Genomic DNA, 23,537 nt, shown 5'->3' on the forward strand with positions numbered 1-23,537 from the left:
CCTGGCCTAGGAGTTTCAGCTAAGTCGAAAGCATTACATTGATCACCGAAGTGATCCTGTAAAACCATTTTTTTGCTTTGAGTTAGATTATATGAAAATCAATCCTTTATTTTAAAAGAAAATATGTATTAATTAAACCGGCTTTACTTAGCAATTCAATTACAAGATTATTAATGTGAAGTTTTGAAAAATTTGTTAAAGTTAAAAAGACTTTTCAAAACTTAAAGTATTTGTAAAGTAGTGGAAAACATTATTATAAGTAATAGTTTTCTAAACCTAACAACATGCAATTATCATTTTATTAACTAAGTATCATGTTTAGAATTAATAAACTAAATAATCCCAAACCTAAGATATAAAAGCAAGAAATAAATATAATTACAACCCTAAAAACAAGTAAGGAAAACTTTAATTGAACTTTTAAAATAATAATAAAAGAATGAACAGCTAGTCTGAGGTTCCTCTAATGCCATTTCGGGTCCTAGTTTTCTGTGTTACCTGAAAGATAAAAAAGGGGGAGTGAGCTTATGACAACTCAGTGTGAGTCTAATTTTTAAACCATTATATAAAATTGTTCAAACAGTAAAGCATTTAACTTATATCATTATAGAAAAATAAACATAATGCAAGGATCACTTAGTAAATCAATGCATGAACATAATAAATTCATGATGCAATTCAATTTTTAATTTTAAATTCCCATTCATCCATCATAACCGCCCTCAAGCATCGTTCGGCACACCAAAACACATGTCAATAACTTACCATCTCCGATTTCCCGATGACAATGGCCATTCACTTGTCATCTGTGACGATGAATTTTACAACAATAACTTACCATCTCGATTGCCCAATTTTGATGGCATTTTAAACTATCATCCTAGTTTACCCGGTTTTGATGACATTGATACCTACTTCGTGCAGTACTGACTTTCAGTGTGAACTCAATTTGCCACTTTCTCCTATGGAACTCCTCCATGCTATTCATCATCAATTGATGCTATGCTTATCAAGCACATTTATTATTTCATACTATCATTTAATGGCATGTATTCATGCATTCATTCATTTCAATTTCACATATACAATTCCTTCATGCAAAATAAAAACCTGTAACAATATATTGATATTAGATTTTTTATCATGTTTGTTCAGCTAACACATACATAACAAGTTCATATGTAGGGTTCGCACATCTAGAGTTCACACATCTAGGGTTTGCACATCTAGGGTTCGCATGTATAAGGTTCACATACTAATTCATATAAAGGTTTGCATACCAAATCATATAGGGGTTCACATACTAAGCCCATAGGTATTTTCATTCCTAAAGGTTCGCACACGTAAGTTTTCACATACATCAGGGTTCACACATCTAGAGTTCACATATATGGGTTCGCACATCTAGGGTTCATATACTAAGTTATATGCGGTTCGCATACTGAATCCATAAGGGTTTGCATGTAGGTTTGTATACATGGAGGTTCGTACATCTAAGGTTTGCGCATATTAAATCACATATTATATAACATGGGGGTTTGCATACTACATCATACTGTATAACATAGAGGTTCGTATACCACGTCATACTATATAACATAGGGGTTCACATACTATGTCATACTATATAACATGGGGGTTCGCATACTACGTTATACTATATAACATAGGGGTTCGCATACTACGTCATACTATATATCATGGGGGTTCGCATACTACGTCATACTATATAACATTGGGGTTCACATACTACATCATACTATATAACATGGGGGTTTGCATGTTATGTCATACTATATAACATGGGGATTCACATACTACGTTATACTACATAAAATAAGGGGTTTGCATATATAAGACTTATAGGGTTCGCATATAAAAGTTGTAGAGTTTACATGTATAAAACGTATAGGGTTCGCATCTATACACTAAAGGATCGCACATATATTCCTCCTAAGGGTTCGCAAGAAAGGGTTCACGCAATAGATTTGTAACACCCCTAACCCATATCCGTCGCCGGAATAGGGCTACGAGGTATTACCGATCAATCATAACACAAAAGCATACATTTAACATACATTAAGTATTTCCATATAAACATCAATCAAACATAACCACATCGTCCCTTAAGAGGGCCTATGAGGCCTTAAAACATGCTTAGAATAAGTTCGGGACTAAACCGATAACATACAAATATTTTTGAAACTTAGAAAATTTTCTTACATTTAGGGGTCACACGCTTGTGTGAACAGGCCGTTGCCTCACACGGCTACCAGACATGCTCGTGTCACAAGCCGTGTGAAAATAGAGCATACATACTGACTTACACCACACGGTCATGTGCCTTGGCCGTGGGAAATCTGGAGGGGTTACTGACTTAGGTCACACGACTGACCATATGCCCGTGTGTCTGGCCCGTGTACCCTTCGAAATGGCTACATACGCCTATGTGCCAAGGCTGTGTGCCTCACACGACCACCAAACACACCTGTGTGTTTAGGCCGTGCACAAGACTCACTTGAATCTCTAATTATTTCCCAGGGATCACACGGCCATGTGCCACACATAGTTGAACCACACGCCCTTGTGCTCAGCTGTGTGGAGTGAAAATAGGCTTGATTTAAGCCACATTTCTCACCCTCCTCAAGCATACCTAAACCACATCAAATTTCATCATTTCCATACATATATGAACAACCAAAACATGCTAATTCATTCACAATTTATACCATTTATAAACCATCCACTTAACTACTCAAATCCATAACCAAAACATACCCAATCAATATGCCAAAGTCATCAAACTTACTTAACTTCTAAATGCACTTTCTCAACATTCTATCTATTTCATGCCTCAAAACATACCATTTCATTATCTCATAATCAAACCACAATATGTCAACTTTCAAGCATCAACATATCAATTAATAACTAATCAAGTGAGCAACCACCTAGCCATATCAACAACCATGACAAACATGCCAAAGTACATGAATACTTATATACATCACATATATCACTTATCAAACACATAATTTAAGCCAACTTAAATGACCATACATACCAACATTTACATCAAAAGCAAGCCAAGTCTCATGGCTAATATCATGACTTAAAAAAATACCAAAATGACACTAGCCTATACATGTCATATACCAAATATACAAAGCTTCAAAAGTACCAACGAGATGATCGATAGTGTAATGATGTTTCCCGAGTCCGAGCTAGCTTCGATAATCTATAAAACATGGAAAGAACACACAAAGTAAGCTTTAAAAGCTTAGTAAGCCATGTATAAATAAAGCCATCATATGAACATTTGCATATCAATTCAAATATGCTAAACATAGCTAATCATATTCAAATTTACAAACCTTTCTCATTGAACATATATTCAATATCTTAATCAAGTTCATCAAATACTTTCCCTTTTCAATATTCGTATGAATTTCATACGTACCTGAGTCATTTAACTCATTAACACATTCTTTCTTGACTTGTCTTTGCCCATTGAACCATTCGGAATCGTTAAGGATACTCGGAATCACATAAAACTCGTACAATGCCATATCCTAGATATGGTCTTACATGTTATCACATATCGATGCCACTGTCCCAGACAGGGTCTTACACGAAATTGAATAACGATGTCAATGTCCCAGACATGGTCTTACATGTAATCACATCTTGTAACTTAATGTCATGACATTCGTATCTTATACTATTCCTAAGGTTCGTACGGGACTTTTGGATATCGTAACTTTATCGATTCTTGCTCATAATTGTTCATTCAACATTTACAACCTTTCAATGATAAATATACACATATAATTCAATTTAAAGGCATTCATTTGTATATGAACTTACCTCGTATTCGGGATAAACGAATTGGATCGACTATTCGATAACTTTCGATTTCCCTAGATCTAAATCTGATTTCTTTCGTTCGTAGTATATATAAATTCAAAATTAACTCTTTTATTCCTCAATTCATTCAATTTTATCCAAAACACACAATTTGAGAATTTTACACATTAACCCCTATAATTTCACATTTTCTCAATTTAGTCCCTATTTCATGAAAACACAAAATTCATGAAATTCAGATCAACCGATGCTTGAAAAAATTTCATAGGGAGCTCTAGCAGCCCAAACTTTCATTTATTCACACTTTTAACCCACATTTTTATCTTTTCACAAATTAATCCCTAATTTGTATTTTCTCTAAAAATCACTTAATAAAACTTTAATATATATCATCAAGCTTTCAAAATTCATCAAAAATAATTCAAAAGCTCAAGCATTCATTAATGGAAACTCACAAATTCATCAAAAATTTTAGAAATTAGGGTACGGGCTAGCTAGATTACTAAGCAACGATCATAAAAACATAAAAATCATCAAACATCGAGCTCAAAATGTATCTCAATCAAGCCACACAAGTTCTGAACCCTAAATGAGCTTCAAGCTTTTATTTTCTTTTGATTTTCTTTTATTTTCTTTAATTAACCTTTTATTTTACTAATTACCATAATATCCTTAATGAAATTATATTAAAAAATTTATATACATGATCATAAATGTCCATTAACTATTCCAAAAGTCTAATTTCAATATAAGGACTTCACATGTAATCAACCATAATAATTAAACACATTTAACATATAGAATACCATTTTTGCATTTTACGCGATTTAGTCCTTTTTTGTCAAATTGAGCTATTAAACGATAAAATTAGCTACGAAATTTTCACACATATATATTCACATGCTGCAAACACCAAAAATAATATTAAAATAATTTTACGACCTCAGATTTGTGGTTTCAAAAATACTATTCTGATTTGGCTAAAACCAGGTTGTTACAAGATTACCTTATTTTCTAATACTTTCAATTTATTAATCATACACAATGATTTAAGTTTAGATCCCACACTTGATTGAAGACAAAAAAACCTTAATTTTTGAATAAAGAAATAAACAATTTATTGGGAGGAGAGGGATGCAATTGAAAACCTTGAAAACTTTGGTTGCGAATGTGATTCGACAATGGTGAAGAAGAAGAGAAAATCTTGAGAGTTTTTCTTGAAAAATTTTCTAAATAAAATTCCTAGGTTTCTGAAAAGATTGACTACTTATAGAACTTCTTTCCTAATTGAAATAGAATTAGGAATTAGTTTATAATTATGGTTTATTTAAATTAATGACTAAATAAAAAAATAGTTTTTGGTCTGGGCTAGTTTGAAAATTCAGTACTTTATAGGGATAAAAATAAAAAATAAAATATTTTAGCTAAATGCAAACAAGGGATTATGAACTTGAGACCAAAAGGAAAGCTAAGCTTTACCACTGAACTAGTAAACTCATTCTTAACATAAGCCTTCAAGAAATTGTTTTTAAAGGTTATGGCTAAGCATTAAGGGAGTTTTTAAAATAATCGGCAAATGGTGCAAATAAAGGAGTTTAAACCTAGGACCTCTAGAATAGGGGAATAACACTTAACCATCAAGCTTAAGGCTCATTTCTTGTTAATTATTTATTAAAAATAATTTTTAAGGTATTCTAAGTTCACTAGGGTGTGATATAAATAGAGGATGAAGAGAAGTTCTACTGAAATTATGAAAAAGATAGTTATTCTAGTCAAACTAGGACTAAAATTTGTATACCTTAGTGTATGGGGCTAGATCATCTTGCGATCTGTGTGGCCTTTGGCGATCCGTTCGTTCAAACTCGCCTAAGTCAGCCTTCACTCAACTGAGGATTCCTTAAGAAGTCCTCCAAGGCACCAATTGTAGAGCAGAAGCAATTTATGCCAAAAGAACAACAGAAAGGACACACATAGAAGCGATTTATGCCATATCAAATCTTATTTAATCTTTACAAGATATGATTCCCTCTATCTTTTAAAAGTAGTTACCAAATTTTCAATGGAATTAAAAAAGGAAGGGTGTAGCTTGAACTTGGGCAAATGGAAAGGGAATTAGCATGTTAACCATTAGACCTAAGTCTATTTCTTGTTTAGTTTTTAGTGTGGTTTTTATCCTAGGGTGCTAAATATAAAAGGAAAAAAAATTGAAAGGAATGAGATTTGAACCTAGGATTTCTAGGATGGGTGCACTATCATTTTAATCATTCGACCTATATATTATTTTTTGTCTATTTATTACGATTAACTCCTTATATTTTGGGGCATGACATTGCTAGATTTCAATTCCAGACTCAAATAATTGCAATTTTCAATTAGGAACTTAATTGATTTTAAATTATTTTACGTTTTTTTTTAATTTATGTTGAAAAAATTTTAAGTCAACATTTTAACTAAAATAATTAACGAGGAACTTTTTTTTTGATTAATTGATATAAAAATAAAGAAACTAGATTATATCAAATTAAAATATAAAAAATTTAAATATAATAAAAAGACTAAAACCAAAATTTCAATAATAGATTGAAAATTTAAGGCTCCATTTGATTTCTTACAGTATTTTATATTTATATTTTTAGTTTTCATTTTTCATTTTTCATTTTTCATTTTTCATTTTTGAAATTTGAAAAACATTTTTGGTAAATAAGAATACAAATTTGTTTTGAAAAAATGAAAACATAAAATAATGCTTAATACCTATTTCCTTACAATATTATAAAAATTAGAAAAAAAAATAGAAATATTATTTTTTTAATATTATAAAATATTTTTTATATATTATGAATATGTTATAAAAATTATACAATTATAGAAAATCAGAAATATTATTAAATATTACTAAAATTTTATGAAAAATATGAAATTATTATAAAAATTTAGAAATTATAGAAAATTATAAAAATTATTACAGCGAAACCAACAAGTGGTTGAGTGGTTCAAATATTGGAGACAACATTGTTGGGAGGGGCAACCAAGAACCCCAAATATGGACCGTAAAACAAACATGCATAAGATCAAAAAAATATATTAAAACGATAAAAAACCAAAAACATATAAAAATTATAAAAACAATTATAGATATTTTATTTTAAAGTTTTGGAATCTTTAGTTTCATTAATAAGGAAATAAAGAACTTAAATTATGATGGTGATTGAATTTGTACTGGGTGTCGAGTGAGGTGTTTAAGTGACAATAAGTTTAGTGCTTGGCAGATTAAGGTGAGTTTAGTGATGGATTAAGAAGAGAAATAAGTATTAGTTTTGGTTGATGAGGTGATGCGAGAGAAATTAATAAAGATAGATTGAGGTATGACGTAAGACAGTGTGTAAGGGAAGATAAAAAAAGAGTAGTAACTTTTATTCAAAAATTTTTAAAATTAATACAAATTATTGAAATATTACAAGAAATTTTAGAAAACTATGTAAATTATTCAAAATTTATTAAATATCATAAAAATTCAAAAATTGCTATTTTTATATTTTTAATAAACCTTTATAATATTTTATTATTTTATTATTTTATATTATTATATAAATTTTTTATAGTTTTTTAAATAAAATTTTAATAATTTTCTATAATTTCTAAAACTCAATTAAGCTTCATAAAATGATTAAAAAAATCAATTAAGCCTTCCACTTTTAACAATTTTCAAGGTAAAAGTACCATGAAAGCCCCTGTACTAAGAGTCAAATTGTATTTTACCCCCTCTATTAAAAAATGGGCAAATTAGTCCTTACATAATAGATCAAAGAGCAAATTGGTCATTTCTGTTTAAAATTTCATCCATTTGTACTATTAAAAACTGATGTGGCTGATAGAATAATCAGATATTGACACGTGACATGCCACATGTACCTCATACTGACGTACAAAGATCAAATTTTTATAGCAAAAATGGATAAAATTTTTAATAAAAGGGTCAGCTTGCTCTTTAGACCTAATGTACAAGGACTAATTTACCGATTTTTTGAGTAAAGGGGACAACATGCAATCCAACTCCTAATACAGGGGTCTCTATTGTACTTTTACCCAATTTTCAATGACAAACACCACATCAGTTGCCACATCAGTATTTCCCACGTCAACTATCGTGTCATCACTTAACAGGCCGTCAGGGGCTTCAACGAAAAACTATATTTCAAGAGCTCAATTGATTGCTAATTTTTTTATTAGGAGGTTATTTGATTGTAATTTTCGATTAAGGTCTTGATTAATTTTTAATTATTTTACAAGGGCTTTTTTTATATTTAAATATTTTTTTCTTAAAACTCGTCAATGACATTATAATAATAGAAGGATCAAACTCTGTAAAATTGACTAAATTCTAAATTTGAATAGTGCTAAAAGGAGTAAAATCAAAATTTGACAAATATATTCAAAATCTAAATTCCTTATCTTTTCTCCCTTGCATGTCTCGTTTTCTAAAAGTAAATTTGGAGCTTTCATAATCCTGATTCGACGACTAACAAGGCGGGATTACAACATTTTTATATACTAGAATAGTGTTGATTATTTATTTGTATAAATTTATAAAGTAAAAATTTGAAGGTAAAAATATGCTTTTAGTTTCTATACATTTATATATTTAGAATTTAGTTTCTAGCCATTTCTTTCTGGCTTTATGGTATAATAGAAACAAAAGTTATCTTAAGGGGATTAAGGAATGGGTTCAAGATATAGTGGGATTTATAAATGCATACAACTTAGAAATTGAGCAGTTGGGCAAATTGTCGATTACCTTGAATAATCCAAGCGTGTCTGTTTGGAAGCCTCTAAAGGGGGATGTTATAAAGGTTAACTTTGATGCTTCTTATAATCAACAGCTACGCATTTCAAGCTCGGGTATTATAGCACGTAACAAGGAAGGAATGGTAATGGCGTCCTGTACCTATCCATGGGAGAATATTCTGGATTTGACCATGGCAGAGGCTCGAACGTGTTTGGTGAAGTTTGTATCGAAGGAGATGCCTTAAATGTTATCAAGAGAATAAATTCTACAGGAGAGGACAGATCTAACATTAGCAATATGATAAACGAAATTCAGAGAAGAGCACTTAATTTTAGAAGTGTAAAGTTCAGGTTTGTACCCTGGGCGACGAACGTGTCGGCGCATGGAATGGTGATGGAAGGCAAGAGGCATGACTACCCCATGTACTAGATAGAGGAAGTCCCGAGGGAGGTGGAAAAGCTCATTGATAGAGATATGAGAGGATTTGAGGAGAGTAAACAAGTGTGAAGGCTGAGTCCGGGCTCGAAGGCGATTGATAGTCTGAGGAACTCGATGGCCTAAGAAAAAGGCTAGTTACTAGTGTGTTGGAGTACGAAATGATGGAAGGATCTAATGACCTTTTTGTTTTACTTATGCACGGGGGAGGATCGGAAGGAGTTTGTAGATGAAGGGATTTTTCAAATCTGGGGACGTTTCATTTTATGTTTTTCTTATTTTGTTTTCGGTTGTTGTGTTGGCTTTGTTAGGATTTGTTTTTGTTTTTAATTTTTAGGCACCGTTTTGTTGGCCATTAGTTGAGTAGCAATTGTGTGGTCAAGCTGTAATGGTTTTGTCTCCAAGCATTTATGGCATCAACGGGCATTTAAAAAAAAGGAATTTAGTTTGTTATTTTTATTTTTAGGAATTTATTTATTTTACTTTTTGGATTAAAAAATTCAGTTCCAGTTCTTATCCTCATTAAAATTCTTCTATTAAATTATATGGTATGACATTTTGAAATTAAAAAAAGACCACTTAGTAGTCATACAACAGTAAAAATAATGTTGATAATATTAATTAAGATTTTTCTTAAAAACGTTCGTTTGAACTTGTCATTATAAAATAATTTTTATTGAAATAGTGTTAAGAAAAATTGACGTAACATTTTTATTGAAATAGTTAACAATATTAACTATTTAGACTTACTAATAACATTATAAAAGTAGAAACAAATTATGCCAAAATTTAAAGTATTTAGAAATCTCAAGTTTCAACATAGTCTAAGGGCTTTCCTGTGAAGTTGCGACACCAAATGATTAATGTCGCAACATCGATCTCCATAGTTGTGATTCCAAGATTTCAAGGTTGCAACTCCAAGTCCAAACATCAAAGTAAGGAAGTAGGTCACTTGAGGACTAAGGTCGTGACACCAAAAGGTCAATGTCGCGACACTAAAATTTCCAATCACCCAAAGTAGTTGACTGTTGAGGATGTCGCGACACCAAGGTCTGGGTGTCACGACACCAAAGCTTGATGAGGGAATTTCTATAAGGATAATTTGATATCTAACCAAGCTTTAGTTATTTTTCCATTCAAGGCAATTTTTTCATTTTTAGGTTACTTTGACCAATGATTATTAGATTTTAGTACTTTCTCTTCTAGGTTAATTTGGAGGGATTGTCTTTCAGTATTTTTTTGCGGTTCTTCTTTTTACACTTGTTTTGGGTTTGCATTATAATTCAATAGATTTTTAGTATTTTTCTTATCCAAAATCTACAAATTGATAATCAGACTATGGAACTTCAAGATTCATCATATTTTCATCAATCAAATCAATGACTTCATAAAAAATTTCTATACATTTCTCAACTCTTTTCTTTTTCGTGTTGTTTGATTGTTTAATTTAGTATGAAATTGACTAGCTTTGTGCATTGATTATGGAAATGAACTAAATATTGTTATGGTTGATTAATTGAAGTGTCAATTAATTAGTTTGAGGTTTAAAGACTAGATTGTAAGAATTTTGATTAAATTAAATGAATTTAGAAACCTAAAATTGACGGATCTAGAGGAACAATTAGATAATTGAGACCGATAAGAGATCTTATTGAGCACATATTTGATTACCTTGATTTAGTCTAGTGAGACCGAGAGAAAAATTAGACTAAATCTTTTAATTGGGTAAAATAGTGATCGAGAGGTAATTTTGAATCAATTAGAAAACTAACTAGTTTAGATCTCTAATTCGAGAATTAATTATTGACATGGAAATTAATCAACTACTCTATTTTTCGTTGATGATTACATTTTTTATTGTGGTATTTTTGCAATTTAGTCCCTTAGGTTAAAATTTAGTTTAAATCAATTCTTCTATTGTTTTTCATACTATGCCATTTAGCCATTAGCTAGCTAGACTTTTTATTGTGAGCTTGGTCTTCATTACTTCACCGTATCACTCAATCTTCTTTGGGTTCGATCCTTAGAATACTCTGTGTGTTACATTGTAACAGTTAGAAATATTACAACTAACATATTACACTTGCAGTAAAAACCACTTTGTAATTATCAATATTTTGTGCTTATTTCTCTATGCAAAGTTTATACACTGTGGAGCGGTCATTAGTCTCTGAGATTCTTAAGGCATTCAATTTATATATAATTGATCTGCCACAAATCGATGTGGCAAATTAGGCTTTTCTGACACACTTAAGGAGCTTTTTCTCGAGCAACATAGAGTTTTTAGCTTAGTTTTTTTTGTTATTTTCGTATTTTTATATTTTTCGAGTAATAAGTTAAAAACTCTCATTTTTTCTAGTTTTTTACCCCAATTGGCTGATAGTGCCATTGAGAAGTCTAATGTGTGTTTAAGTGATGTAGGGACGTGTTGGAGGTCGAAAATGAGCGAGAACAACATCTAGGACAAGGGTATCATGATATCCAACCCTTGGAATTGCGATACCTCCGACAGTATAGAAGACTAATGAAACCCTTCAGTGGTATCGCGATATCCACCTCTCAAAGAATACCCCCAAGTTCAATACTGCCCGAGATATCTCGATATTCTCTTCTGGGTATCGCGACTTGGACAAAAAGGGCAACCTTTGTCTACCCGACCCACCAATCACACAAGGTCCATGTAGGGGCAATTTTGGCATAAAAAATTCATCAGAATACCCTTAAAAATAGCTAAAATTGCTGAGGAGGAGAGAGGCACATTAACTTAGTTTAAGCTTAGTTTTCTCTAGGTTTTCTTTAGTTTTTCTCTACACTTTTCTAGGGTTTTTATTTTTCTCTTCCTCTACCTTAAATTAGAGTTCATTTTTCTGCATTTACTTCTTGTTCTTAATGTTCTTTATGTTAGTCAAGTTAGTTAACACTGTAGCTAAGTTTTACTTACATTTCCAATCATTGTACCTTGCTTTCAAGACTCTTTAAGCTTTAGTTTAATATATTTCAGTTAATTTTACTTCAAATCTGTTAAAGCTTGTTCCTTTTATGTTTCTTGCTTTAGATTTCTTTGTTAAATGCTTTTGATTTCATGTTATTTAAGTTTTATTGCATAAAAATCTCAACTTTCACATTTTTTTTAAGGTTTACTTTCATGGCTGCTTTGTTTTCTATTGTTATGTTTATTTTCTTGACTTTGAGCATGTGTAGCTAAATCCTTAAGGAGGTTGGTTGATAGAGATGTGGATACACTAAAATCTTTGGACAAAGGACTAAATCGTAATGAATTTGACTAATTTAAATAGAACAAAGAACTTAGGTAGTGACGCCTTTAAGGGAATATTAAGATAAAGTGAGACCGAAAGGTAATCTTGTCGCACACCCATTTGTTACTCTCGGATTAACTTGTGAGATCAAAAGATAAACTGGACCTAATCCATCTAAGTCTGTAAAATTGAGATCGGAAGATAAAAATAGAGCCACTTGGTAATATACGCAATTTATGTCCCTAGTCTGAGATTTGGTGAACCACATCGAAATCAACCAACCCTTATTAGTCACTTGCTAGATAGTCCCTCTAGTTTACATTTCTTGTAATTTAGTCCCTGGAGTAGAATATTTAATTTTCTTGCAAACTTATACTTTATGAATCGCCGTAATATAAAATCGTATCAGTAGTTACTTAGCCTCTATTTTGTATACTAGTTATTGCTCAATCGCCTCTTCATTTGGGTTCAATTCTTGGAATGCTTCGATGTTTCATTGTAACACAATAAATATTAAAACTAACCTGTATGCTTGCAGTAAAACCGGATTTTAAAAATTATTTCATAAATTACTTGTTTTAATGCGCACGCGCGCAGCCTATCAATAACCACATAATATTTTAATTTAATAGTTAAAAATATAAACTATTTGGACTAATTAATAGCATTATAAAAATATAAAGACAAAATTATGTTAGAAATTAAAATATAGAAGTTAAATATCAAATTTAAGCATAATAGAGTGACCAAAACTGAAATTTAACTAATTTTATGAAATATAAAAAAAAAGCAAAAGAAAAAGAGAGAGAGGGAGCAATTATAGAACAAAATGTTAAGTGTCAAGTTCTTATTAATCATATAACTTTTTTTATTTATAATTTTCTTTCTTTTTTAAATGAAACCTTTTTTTTATACATTTGTTAAAAGAAAAGTTAGAATATGCTTCAAGTCCTTGTACTTGTCTACTAAAATTTAGTCCTTTTATTTCAATTTTCAAGAATTAGTTCTTTTACTTTTCAAATTTTAAAATTTAGATTTAGTTGTTAACACAATTAAAATTCTTCTCTTAAATTTTGTACTACTTTACACCTAACTCAGTCGACAGATCCAAATGTGTGACATCACTTCAAATGGGCCCACATAGAAGCTTGGTTTATATGAGATCAGTCACAGAGTTAGGACATGAATCCAAACCCAAAGCATCAAAATTTAACATTGTGTCAGTTAGGACATGAATCTAAACCCAAAGCATCAAAATTCAACATTGTGTCTCGAGACATGCCTCCCCTATTTTCCTATTTTTGCTTCAAAGTTGATTGTCTTAAGATATTGAGGGTTTATGTCTCAAGACAATGACCCTTATGTCTCGAGACTTGTCTCAAGACATAATTCTCCTGTTTCAGACCTCTAGCTTCGATGTTTAGTTGTCTCGAGACAATGAAGTTCTTATCTCGAGACTTAAAATAGGGCAAATCTAATTTAGCTTCAATGTTTGCTATATTAAAACATAGGTCATCACATCCCAAAAATCCGGTTAGAAGAAATTGAGTTAGTGAAACCAAGAGTGGTTACGTCTGGCTTTTGAGTTAAAATTGTGAAAAATTTTGTAAAATGATTTAATTTGGTTCATTGGTTGAGAGTTGTCTTTGTGTGCATGAGGTTCTAGGTTTGAGTCTTTCTTCTGAAATTTTGTCAATTTTTTGTTCTAACCCTAAACCCTATTCAAAATCGTTTGACTTAGATATTATTTTTCTGTAAGTTATGACAGAATGAGTTTACTGGTTTAGTAGTAAGGCTTCAGTTCACGGTTAAGTCTTGTGTGCAAATTTGAAATAATTTTGCTCATTGTTATTTGTTGAAGGTTGGGTTTTTTTTAAATTCTATGAAATCTTTGGGTTAGGATTTGGCTCAAGTTAAAATATCTTATTTTATTTATTTGAAAAGTATCAACACCCTAATTTTTTTATCTCTCATCACTAACCATCCATACACCCCCTCTCTGCACATTTCATATTTTTCTTTTCCAGTCCTTTTTCATGTTTTCTTCTTTTTGTTTTTGGCCATTACTCATTTCTATCGTTTGCTTTGCGGTTCAATCAATTTTTTTGCTTCTTTCTTTGTCATTATCGTCTTTGTTATGCTCATTGTTCTTTACGTTTCTTTGGATTTTTGCATTATCCAATCTTCATCTTTCGTCATCTTTTTTGGGTAAGTGATGTTGATTTTGTGTTGGGTTTTTGATGTTACTAAGTTATTGGAGAAAATGTAAGTGGTTAATAGGTGTTTGGGTTGGATATGGGATTTTAATTGTAGTTTATTGGAATTGTTTAAGTGTTGGTTGTGGAACGGCTAATAGATCAAAAAATTAGTTGCTATGGGCTGCTGCTTTTGTAAGAGGTAGGTTCAAATAACAGACTTTGAGGTTTTATGTGTAAGCTAAGTTTGGAAATCAAGTTTCGGTAACGAAATTGGATTGTTAGGTGATATAGTTTAATGACATATGTAGGTTTCGTTAGTTTCATACATGTGGTTGGTCAATGTCGCTACTAAGTGTGTGTTTCTAACCTAAAATCACCGTGTATAATTTGAAAAATCTGAGTGAAACTGTTCTGCGTCACAAGGCCATGTGGCAGACCACATGCACCGTACAACTGTGTGCCTGGCCGTGTTGCTAGCCATATGTTAGGCTGTGTGAGGGCACATGGGCGTATGCGATTACACAGACAAATCAAGTAGGCCATGTGGGACACACGGTTATGTGAAATCAAACGGGTAGGACAGGTAGCCTGTATGGGCCACACGAGCTGGTTATTTGAGCTGTGTAAAACCACACGAGCATGTGACCCATTTTGCTTAAATTTTCATTTAAGCCCGATTTAATCCATAATTTGTAATTAGACCCTTCGTGGGGTTCAGTTTGTTTAAAAAAGACCCGAAGTGAGGTATACGTGTTGATACATTTGGTAAGTAAGTTACATGTATATTATATGTGTCAATAATTGTTGAAAGCGTGACTATTTTTGTAAAGCATCTATGACATTAGTATTTGATGCAGTCGTTGAGAGCACCAAAAATATCCTATTCCCTGTAAAATAATGAAAAAGAACAGTAAAGGGGAAGTAGGGTCGAATCCTCAGGGATCGGATTATACGAATGCTTGTTTCTCAAAATCTAGGGCAGAATCGTGCCCAAGAAAACCTGCGTGACAGAAAAAAATAAAAAAATAACAGAATTAAAGATTTGATTTGGAAAAAATAAAAAACAGAATCTAAAGTTGACTCAAATTGTGATTACGAAAATAATAAAAATAATAAAGAGAGTTGAAGGAAAAGAAATTCTTATTGGTAGATTCCAGCCTCTAGTTGTCTCATTCCGCCTTGGGTTCGATCATCGGCTTTTAAATGACCCTTCTCAACTCAAGTAAGCCAGTTATAGCGGAAGAGGACACCTACGACCACCAGCTCCAACGATTAGACTTATGATTTTTAGGGAACCTGACACTAGCCAGTAATCTATGCTAGATCAACGCTTCTCAATGGCGAATCCCACGCCATTTCGTCTCTTTGGCTCGCCAACCTCTGACGCAGTAAGTTAACGAACCAACTATGCAATCCTTCCAAAACAAACAACGCGGCCGCCTTTGCGTATGCTGAAAAACTTACTTCTTAAGAGCCATGGACGGAAGCGTCAGCCCGTAGTGCGGAGAAACGATGAATACTTGGCGAGAAGGCTAAGTACGTATTCTAGGCCTCAAGAACCCTTTTTGGAGAATATTGACAACTTTCGACTAGATAGGTTTTAGTGGCTCATGATAATGGTGGAAAAAGAAATAAATATAAAAATGGAAAAGGGAATTTTATTTAAAGAAAATATGAAGAAACAAAAGCCTAGACTTTTAGGGGGAGAGTATTTACAGAAAAAGATGAACACCAAATAGAGCCACTTCACCCCCTATTTATAGTGCTAGGGAGATAGTCTAATTTAACTTAAATTCTAAAAAGATAAATACATTTAATTAAAGATAAATAAAGACAATTAGAATAAAATCCTAAAATTAAATAATCCTAATAATTATCTTAATATTAATTATCCTAATATAAATAAAATGGAGTCTTATAAAATAAAATCTCTTCTTTTTGCGTTTTTAGTCCTTGTGTCTTTCATGCTCGCACTTTTGGCACAATCTTTTTCCTGTGTCGCATATCAGCCCATTGTGTCTCCAAATTCGCACTTTTATCCCTTAATTTTGCTTTTGCCTCCAAATCAATCCCTAATCGATAAAAAGACATAAATAGCTCAAATTCGTAGGATCAAGCTCAGAATAAACACATGATTAATACATAAAAATGCGTTATTCTAGAGCATTATCAAATTCCCCCTACTTAGCCCATACTTGCCCTCAAGTATGGTTCCTATCCACTGTGAAAGTTAGATTCTGCCATAAAAGAAATATCACTCCAAAGTTTTATAAGAATTAGTTAAAAATGCATATGAAAAATAAAGAGAACCCTAAGCCTGCTTTAAGTAAAGTAGAAAAAGTTTTCCAATTAATGCACACAGAGTTTAAAATCGATTTGAATTATTTCATGGAAATTAGGTAATTACCAAACCTATCAAGACACCTTATTTATTTCTCCCTTTAATGCCCAATTTTATTAATGCATATTTATTTATTGTTTTTTCTCTTTTTTTTAGTTTAATTTCAACTTTATTTATTTACTTTTACTTAGGAAAAATATTGAACCTTTTGACGCGAAGAGAGATGACAGCCAAGCACCCCACCTCGGTTACTCAGCCCAACACATTCCTAATTTTTATTTTTCCTAAGAACATATAGAACCTTTTGACGCGAAAAGAGATGACAGTCAAGCACCTTACCCCGGTTACTCAGCCCAACACATTCTTAGAAATTAATTTCGGTTAGCGGAGTTTTACCTAACACGTCACACAACCTTTTGATGCGAAATAAGATGACAACACAAGTACCCTACCCCGGTTACTCAGCTAGTCACGTCTTAAGCTGCACTCATAACCACGGAAACGTTGTTATTATTAAACGAAATTTTAATTTTGGAGGACATAGGAAAAACAATCAAGTGTCAAAAATAAGTTTCAGTAACCACCTTAATAGTCATGAAAATATTTTAAGCATGCAATTATATTAAGTGTCCTCTTATATTTAGACTTAATCAAATTTACCAAAATCAAGATAGGGTTAACTTCATTAATCATAATTATTTAAACTAAAAGAAATAAAACAGTGGAGATGAAATCTATCAAGCAAAATCATAATTAACTCAGTAGATAAGAATCATGCATGTGGGTTAAACAGTGGGCAAGTCGTGGTCAAATTCTTGGGCATGAAAAGAGGCAAAATATTCTTAAAAAAAATGGGCAGCAACAACAAAAATTCAGCATCTAAAATGACAGAAATAATGAGGAATGTCTCTCCCCTACTTAAAACACATAGTCCTCGATGTGGAATAAATAAAATAGGAGAAAAAGGTGTAGAAGAACTCCCCGTGTTATTACTATCATTCGCGTATGATGGCAATGAGATCCGCTAGTTGCTGGCCAAAAGTGTCGAGTAAGGGCAGTTTGGGTCCAAATTTGTCGTTTCTCCTTTCTTCCTATCTTCATTTCGGTTTACCTAGAAGAAGAGAATTTTATTAATATCTGAATAAAATAAAATAATAAGATAAAATAAATAAAATAAAAATAAAATTTGGGTTGCCTCTCAACAAGCGCTTGTTTAACGTCGTTAGCTCGACGCCTTGAACGGTTTTATGGTGATTCTAACTGAATTTTTTTGACCGTGTGGGCCTGGAAATTTTTGTAAAAAGGCTTCAGTCGTTGACCATTAACTGTGAACCACTTTCCTGATACTTCACTTTCTATTTCAACTGCGCCATGCGTAAATACTTCAGTCACAATAAAAGGTCCTTGCCACCGAAATCGAAGCTTACCTGGGAACAGCTTTGATACGGAGTTATAAAGTAAAACTTTTTGCCCTACCGAGAAATGTTTCTGAGCTATTTTCCTATCATGAAACAGTTTTGTTTTGTCTTTATAAATTCGAGCATTCTCGTAGGCATTATTGCGTATCTCCTTCAATTCTTGAATGTCCAATTTTCTTGCCTTCCCTACGGGCTCTAACTCCATGTTACATTGTCGAATAGCCCAATAAGCTTTGTGCTCCAGTTCTACTGGTAGATGACACGCTTTTCCAAAAACAAGTCGATACGGGGTTATGCCAATCGGGCCCTTATACGCTGTCCGATAGGCCCAAAACGCGTTATTGAGCCGAAGATTCCAATCCTTTCGATTGGGCCAAACTATTTTTTCCAAAATAGACTTGATTTCCCTGTTCGAAACCTCTGCTCGGCCATTCGTTTGGGAATGGTAGGCCGTCAATATACAATGATGAACTCCGTATTTGGATAATAGTGCCTTCATGACCTTGTTGCAAAAGTGGGTACCACGATCACTGATCAAAGCTCGAGGTATGCCAAACCTAGAAAAAATAGTTCGTTTTAGAAACTCCACAACAGTTTTAACATTATCATTGCGAGTAGGCTTTGCTTCTATCCACTTAGAAACATAGTCTACTGCAAGAAGTATATATACGTTTCCAAACAAAGAAATAAAGGGGCCCATGAAATCGATGCCCCATACATCAAAAATCTCACATACATGAATCGGGGATAGGGGCATTTGATTTCTTTTAGTGATGTTACCTGTATGTTAGCATTTATCGCAAGACTTACGAAAGATATATGCATCGCGAAAAATTGTGGGCCAATATAGCCCACACTCCAATACCTTGTGAGCTGTCCGTTTAGGGCCAAAGTGACCTCCACAAGCTTCTGTGAGACAAAAAGTAAGGATAGAGGTTACCTCGGTTTCTGGAACACATCGTCTTATTATCTGATCTGAATAGTGTTTCCACAAGTATGGGTCGTCCCAAATGTAATACCGAGCTTCCTGTCTAAGCTTGTCCTTCACAGAACATGCTAAATCAGTGGGTAACGATCCCGTGGTTAAGAGATTAACTATATCTGCATACCACGGATAGTGAGCCTTGGTCGAAAATAAGCTTTCATCAGGGAACTCATCCTTTATGGGAACATTATCGAATGGATTTTTTATCCTACTCAAGTGGTAAGCCACTAGGTTTTCACACCCCTTTTTTTCAAGAATCTCAATGTCAAATTCTTGAAGCAGTAAAATCCACCTAATGAGCCTTGGCTTTGCTTCCTTCTTTGCTATCAAGTACCTAAAAGCTGCATGGTCAAAAAAAAACAATCACCTTAGATCCCAGTAAATATGATCGAAATTTATCTAAAGCAAATACAATAGCTAAAAGTTCCTTTTATGTGGTCGTGTAGTTGCTTTGTGCAGCATCTAGGGTTTTTGAGGCATAGCGGATGACATGAGGCTCTTTGGCTATCTTTTGTCCCAATACGACTCCCACGCTGCATTCGCTTGCATCGCACATAATTTTAAAGGAATAGTTCCAGTCTGGTGCCTGTACTATAGGAGCGGTTACCAACTTTTGCTTGAGTGTATCAAAAGCCTCTTTGCATTTTGGACCGAACTCAAATTTCTTATCTTTCTGCAACAACTCGCACAATTGTTCAGCTATTTTTGAGAAGTTCTTAATAAAACGCCGGTAAAATCCTGCATGGCCAAGAAAAGAACGTATCTCTCTAACAGTAGAGGGATATGGCAGAGAATTTATAATGTCAATTTTAACCTTATCAACCTCAATTCCCTTAGACGAGACTATATGACCTAGAATCAAACCTTTGTCTACCAGAAAATGCCACTTTTCATAGTTCAAAACAAGATTAAATTCTATGCACCTGTTCAAAATTATCGTGAGATTTTCAAGACATTCAGTAAAACAGTTCCCATACACGGTAAAATCATCCATAAAAACTTCAATAATTTTTTCTACATATTCGGAAAATATACTCATCATGCATCTCTAGAAGGTAGCTGGTGCATTGCAAAGTCCAAATGGCATCCTCCTGTACACAAATGTGCCGAAAGGGCATGTAAAAGTGGTCTTTTCCTGGTCTTCTGGTGCAACAGGGATCTGGAAGAAACTTGAATATCCATCAAGACAACAAAAGTGAGTATTACCAGCTAAACGTTCAAGCATTTGATCTATAAAAATAAGAGGGAAATGATCTTTTCTAGTATAAGCGTTCAACTTCCTGTAACCGATGCAGACACGCCACCCGTTTTGCACTCGGACTGGTACTAAGTCCCCCTCAGTATTTTTCTTTACTATCACGCCCATTTTATTGGGCACAACTTGTACCGAACTTACCCATCTGCTGTCAGAAATAGGGAAGATAATGTCAGCATCCAGCAACTTAATTATTTCTTTTTTTACCACCTCCGTCATATTCGGGTTCAAACCTCTTTGTGCCTCTCTCCTTGGTTTCGTGTTCTCCTCCAAGTAAATCTTGTGGGTACATGTCAAAGGGCTTATCCATTTTAAGTCGGCAATGGTCCAGCCAATCGCCTCCTTATGACTTTTTTGTACCTGGATCAAACTTTCTTCCTCAGGTGATACGAGCACGCCCCGCGAACTTTATCGAGCAAGTCTGTCAAGCCGAGCAATAACATGTTGGCAAGCTGATCCCAGCTCGTTTCCAGCTCCATGAGCTCCGTCCAGCTCAAATCCAGCTTATTCGAGCTCAATCCATCTTGTCTGAGCTAAACCGAGCTCACTCCTAGCTCACTTTCAACTCACGAGCTAAAATTTAGCTCAACTTCAGCTTAGGAGTTTAGCCTCAGCTCAACTTTAGCTCACAAGCTAAAGCTTAGCTCATTTTAGTTTAAACTCGGTTTTGTCTTTAATGCATTAAATAAAAATTTGCACATATTTATTTAAGCATTAAACTTGTTTTATATTAATATTTGTTATTAATATGTCATAGTCATTACATAAATTGATTATGTTCACATAACTGAATTAATGCATGACATTAATGTGTTCACATCATGCCAAATTTATGAGTGTTCATGAGATATCTTAATGACTTGTTTATTTCATGCAGGTACATCCCTTTGGACGGTACAATGTATGGATGAAGAAACATCTCTTTTGGGCATTCCACACTCATGAATGAAGAAGTATTAAATGCTGGTGCATGTACGGCTAAATGCAAGGTTTCTACAAATTCATGCATTGTCGAATGCATGTATGGACATTAAAGGCTAGTCCATGAATGGATCAAATGCATGGGATGATAGAATGTATGAATGGCTTAAGTGCATGTATGGTGGCTGTCTCCTAACTTTCCAAGGCACTTATTCAGCCTAGAAGTAGCTGTTCACACTTTGAATTGACCTATAAGCTACTACACATGCATGGATGGGTTCAAGAACGTCCAAAGGAAGGAATTAACTCAATAATTCAACACATTGATTGAATTAAGTGTATGCACAAAGGGGAGAACGAATTTACTAGGTTCATGCTGCCATTTATGAACCTACATGCTATTAAAGAGTTTAATTATGAGGATACATGTTCCATACAAGTGCATGAACGTCCCAAGGAGATGAATGCAACCTTTGGTGCACATACAAGTCACTTGAAGCCTTTCTTTATGATTAAGCATTCATGCACACACTTAGGGGGAAGAAAGTGTCCATTCAACTAGTTCATGAATCTGCCAAATTTATGAACTATTTTAATACATTAGTGTGAACGTTTTTATTATTGTGTGAACATCTAGATGCCGAATTTGAATGGTCATCTATATGCCTATAAGTATTTGTTTTCTTTCAATTGTAAGGGACTTTTGCCAAAATTGTTAATGAACATTTGTTCTTGTAAGGTTGCTTCCTCTCATATCTCGTACAAGTTTCGAAAGACTTATCTGGCTTGTGCTAGTGGCGTCAATCGTCTTGTTTGAACTTATCACCAATCTTGGTGTGGCGTTCACCTATCCATCTATCCATCTTTTCACCTTAACAATATAGGAACCGGGGTGACACTTCTTAGTGTTGAATCATTCCTGACGTTAAGTTCGTTTTCCATTCCCATCCTTCAAATTATTTTCTTGTTATTCCAAACCGAGCCATTTAACCATCATCCATCTTTGCTACTAAATCGAACCTATTACTAAATTCACCCTGCTTTGAAACCTTCCGCTTACCCGTATCTTTTCATTCACTTCTAGTTCTAAAACCCGAAGCACGAACGACTCTCTCGAACGACGATCGGACAACTAAGTGAATTCGACTCATCATCCCGAGCTGGATCACATCATCGGGTTTAGAGAGTTTATTTGAAATTATAATGGGTATGGTATTACCTTTTCCTAAAAATGCATATTTAAGATGCTCAGGAAGTGGTTTCAATTCCAAATCTGGAGCCTGCACGACAGAAGGCAGAAATTTAATTTCTGATGGGGACAATAATGTATTAACAAATTCATAATCATCAGTTCTATATTCAGATTTGTCTTCATAAGTTGATTCAAAAGTCTCATCTACTAATGAGTCAATCATGCCGACACAATTTATGCTCAAGATTTCGCTTGGATGGCTAATGGCATCGTAAACATTAAATTTCACGATCTCCTCATCAACTTCCATCGTAAGAGTGCCACTTCGAACATCGATCTTGGTGCTAGCAGTACTAAGGAAGGGTCGGCCCAACAGGAGGTCTGAAGATCCAGCAGTGTTGTCCTCCTCCATTTTTATTGCGTAGAAATCTGCAAGGAAAATAAGTTCATTAACTTTTACCAATGCGTCCTCGAGGACTCCTTCGGGATGTACAATAGACCTGTCCGCCAATTGAATAATAACACCTGTCTTCGTCAAAAAACCCGCGTTAACTGATTCATAAATAGAATAAGGCATTACATTTATAGACGCCCCTAAATCACACATAGCCTTTTTAATTCCTAAATGGCCAATTTTGCATGGAATAGCGAACATACCCCTATCTTTGTATTTAACCGGCATTTTTCGCAGTAGCCTGCGGAAACATTTTCACCAACACTTACCTTTTCATTGCCTGTTAACTTTTGTTTATTGGTGCAAAGCTCTTTAAGGAATTTGGCATACCTTGAAATCTATCTAATGGCATCCAACAGTGGTATGTTGATCTTGACATTTCTGAATGTTTCTAAGATTTCTTTGTCTTCTTTACCTTTCCGACACTA

The 23,537-nt window shown here is 33.5% G+C and overlaps 1 protein-coding gene and 1 long non-coding RNA gene across 2 annotated transcripts; both read right to left on the reverse strand.

The window, feature by feature from the left end:
* Positions 1-328: 328 nt before the first annotated feature.
* On the reverse strand, positions 329-9,441 carry LOC121204965 (uncharacterized). Its single transcript, XR_005900140.1, has 4 exons — positions 9,012-9,441; positions 5,666-8,918; positions 3,182-3,238; positions 329-498 (listed from the first exon to the last, which is right to left on the reverse strand). It is a non-coding gene; the product is annotated as an uncharacterized lncRNA (long non-coding RNA).
* A 6,049-nt stretch (positions 9,442-15,490) lies between these two features.
* LOC121204992 (uncharacterized) lies at positions 15,491-23,337 on the reverse strand. Its single transcript, XM_041075919.1, has 7 exons — positions 23,313-23,337; positions 22,683-23,207; positions 20,385-20,517; positions 19,738-20,210; positions 19,322-19,628; positions 18,312-18,859; positions 15,491-15,543 (listed from the first exon to the last, which is right to left on the reverse strand). The coding sequence occupies exons 1-7, from the start codon at positions 23,335-23,337 to the stop codon at positions 15,491-15,493; spliced, it is 2,064 nt and encodes a 687-aa protein (XP_040931853.1).
* Positions 23,338-23,537: the final 200 nt, after the last annotated feature.

This window comes from Gossypium hirsutum, chromosome A08 (assembly GCF_007990345.1).
Source record: "Gossypium hirsutum isolate 1008001.06 chromosome A08, Gossypium_hirsutum_v2.1, whole genome shotgun sequence".
In the NCBI taxonomy this organism is placed as follows: domain Eukaryota; kingdom Viridiplantae; phylum Streptophyta; class Magnoliopsida; order Malvales; family Malvaceae; genus Gossypium; species Gossypium hirsutum.

What these genes read in the sequence shown, in the direction of transcription:
- LOC121204992 (XM_041075919.1), bottom strand. Translation starts at nt 23,337, where the DNA reads ATGCCGGTTAAATACAAAGATAGGG. An exon ending in TGCCCTTTCGGCACATTTGT is followed by an intron (nt 20,211 to 20,384) that starts GTACAGGAGGAT and finishes AATTTTGAACAG; the next exon opens with GTGCATAGAATTTAATCTTG. An exon ending in AACCCTAGATGCTGCACAAA is followed by an intron (nt 19,629 to 19,737) that starts GCAACTACACGA and finishes TTGACCATGCAG; the next exon opens with CTTTTAGGTACTTGATAGCA.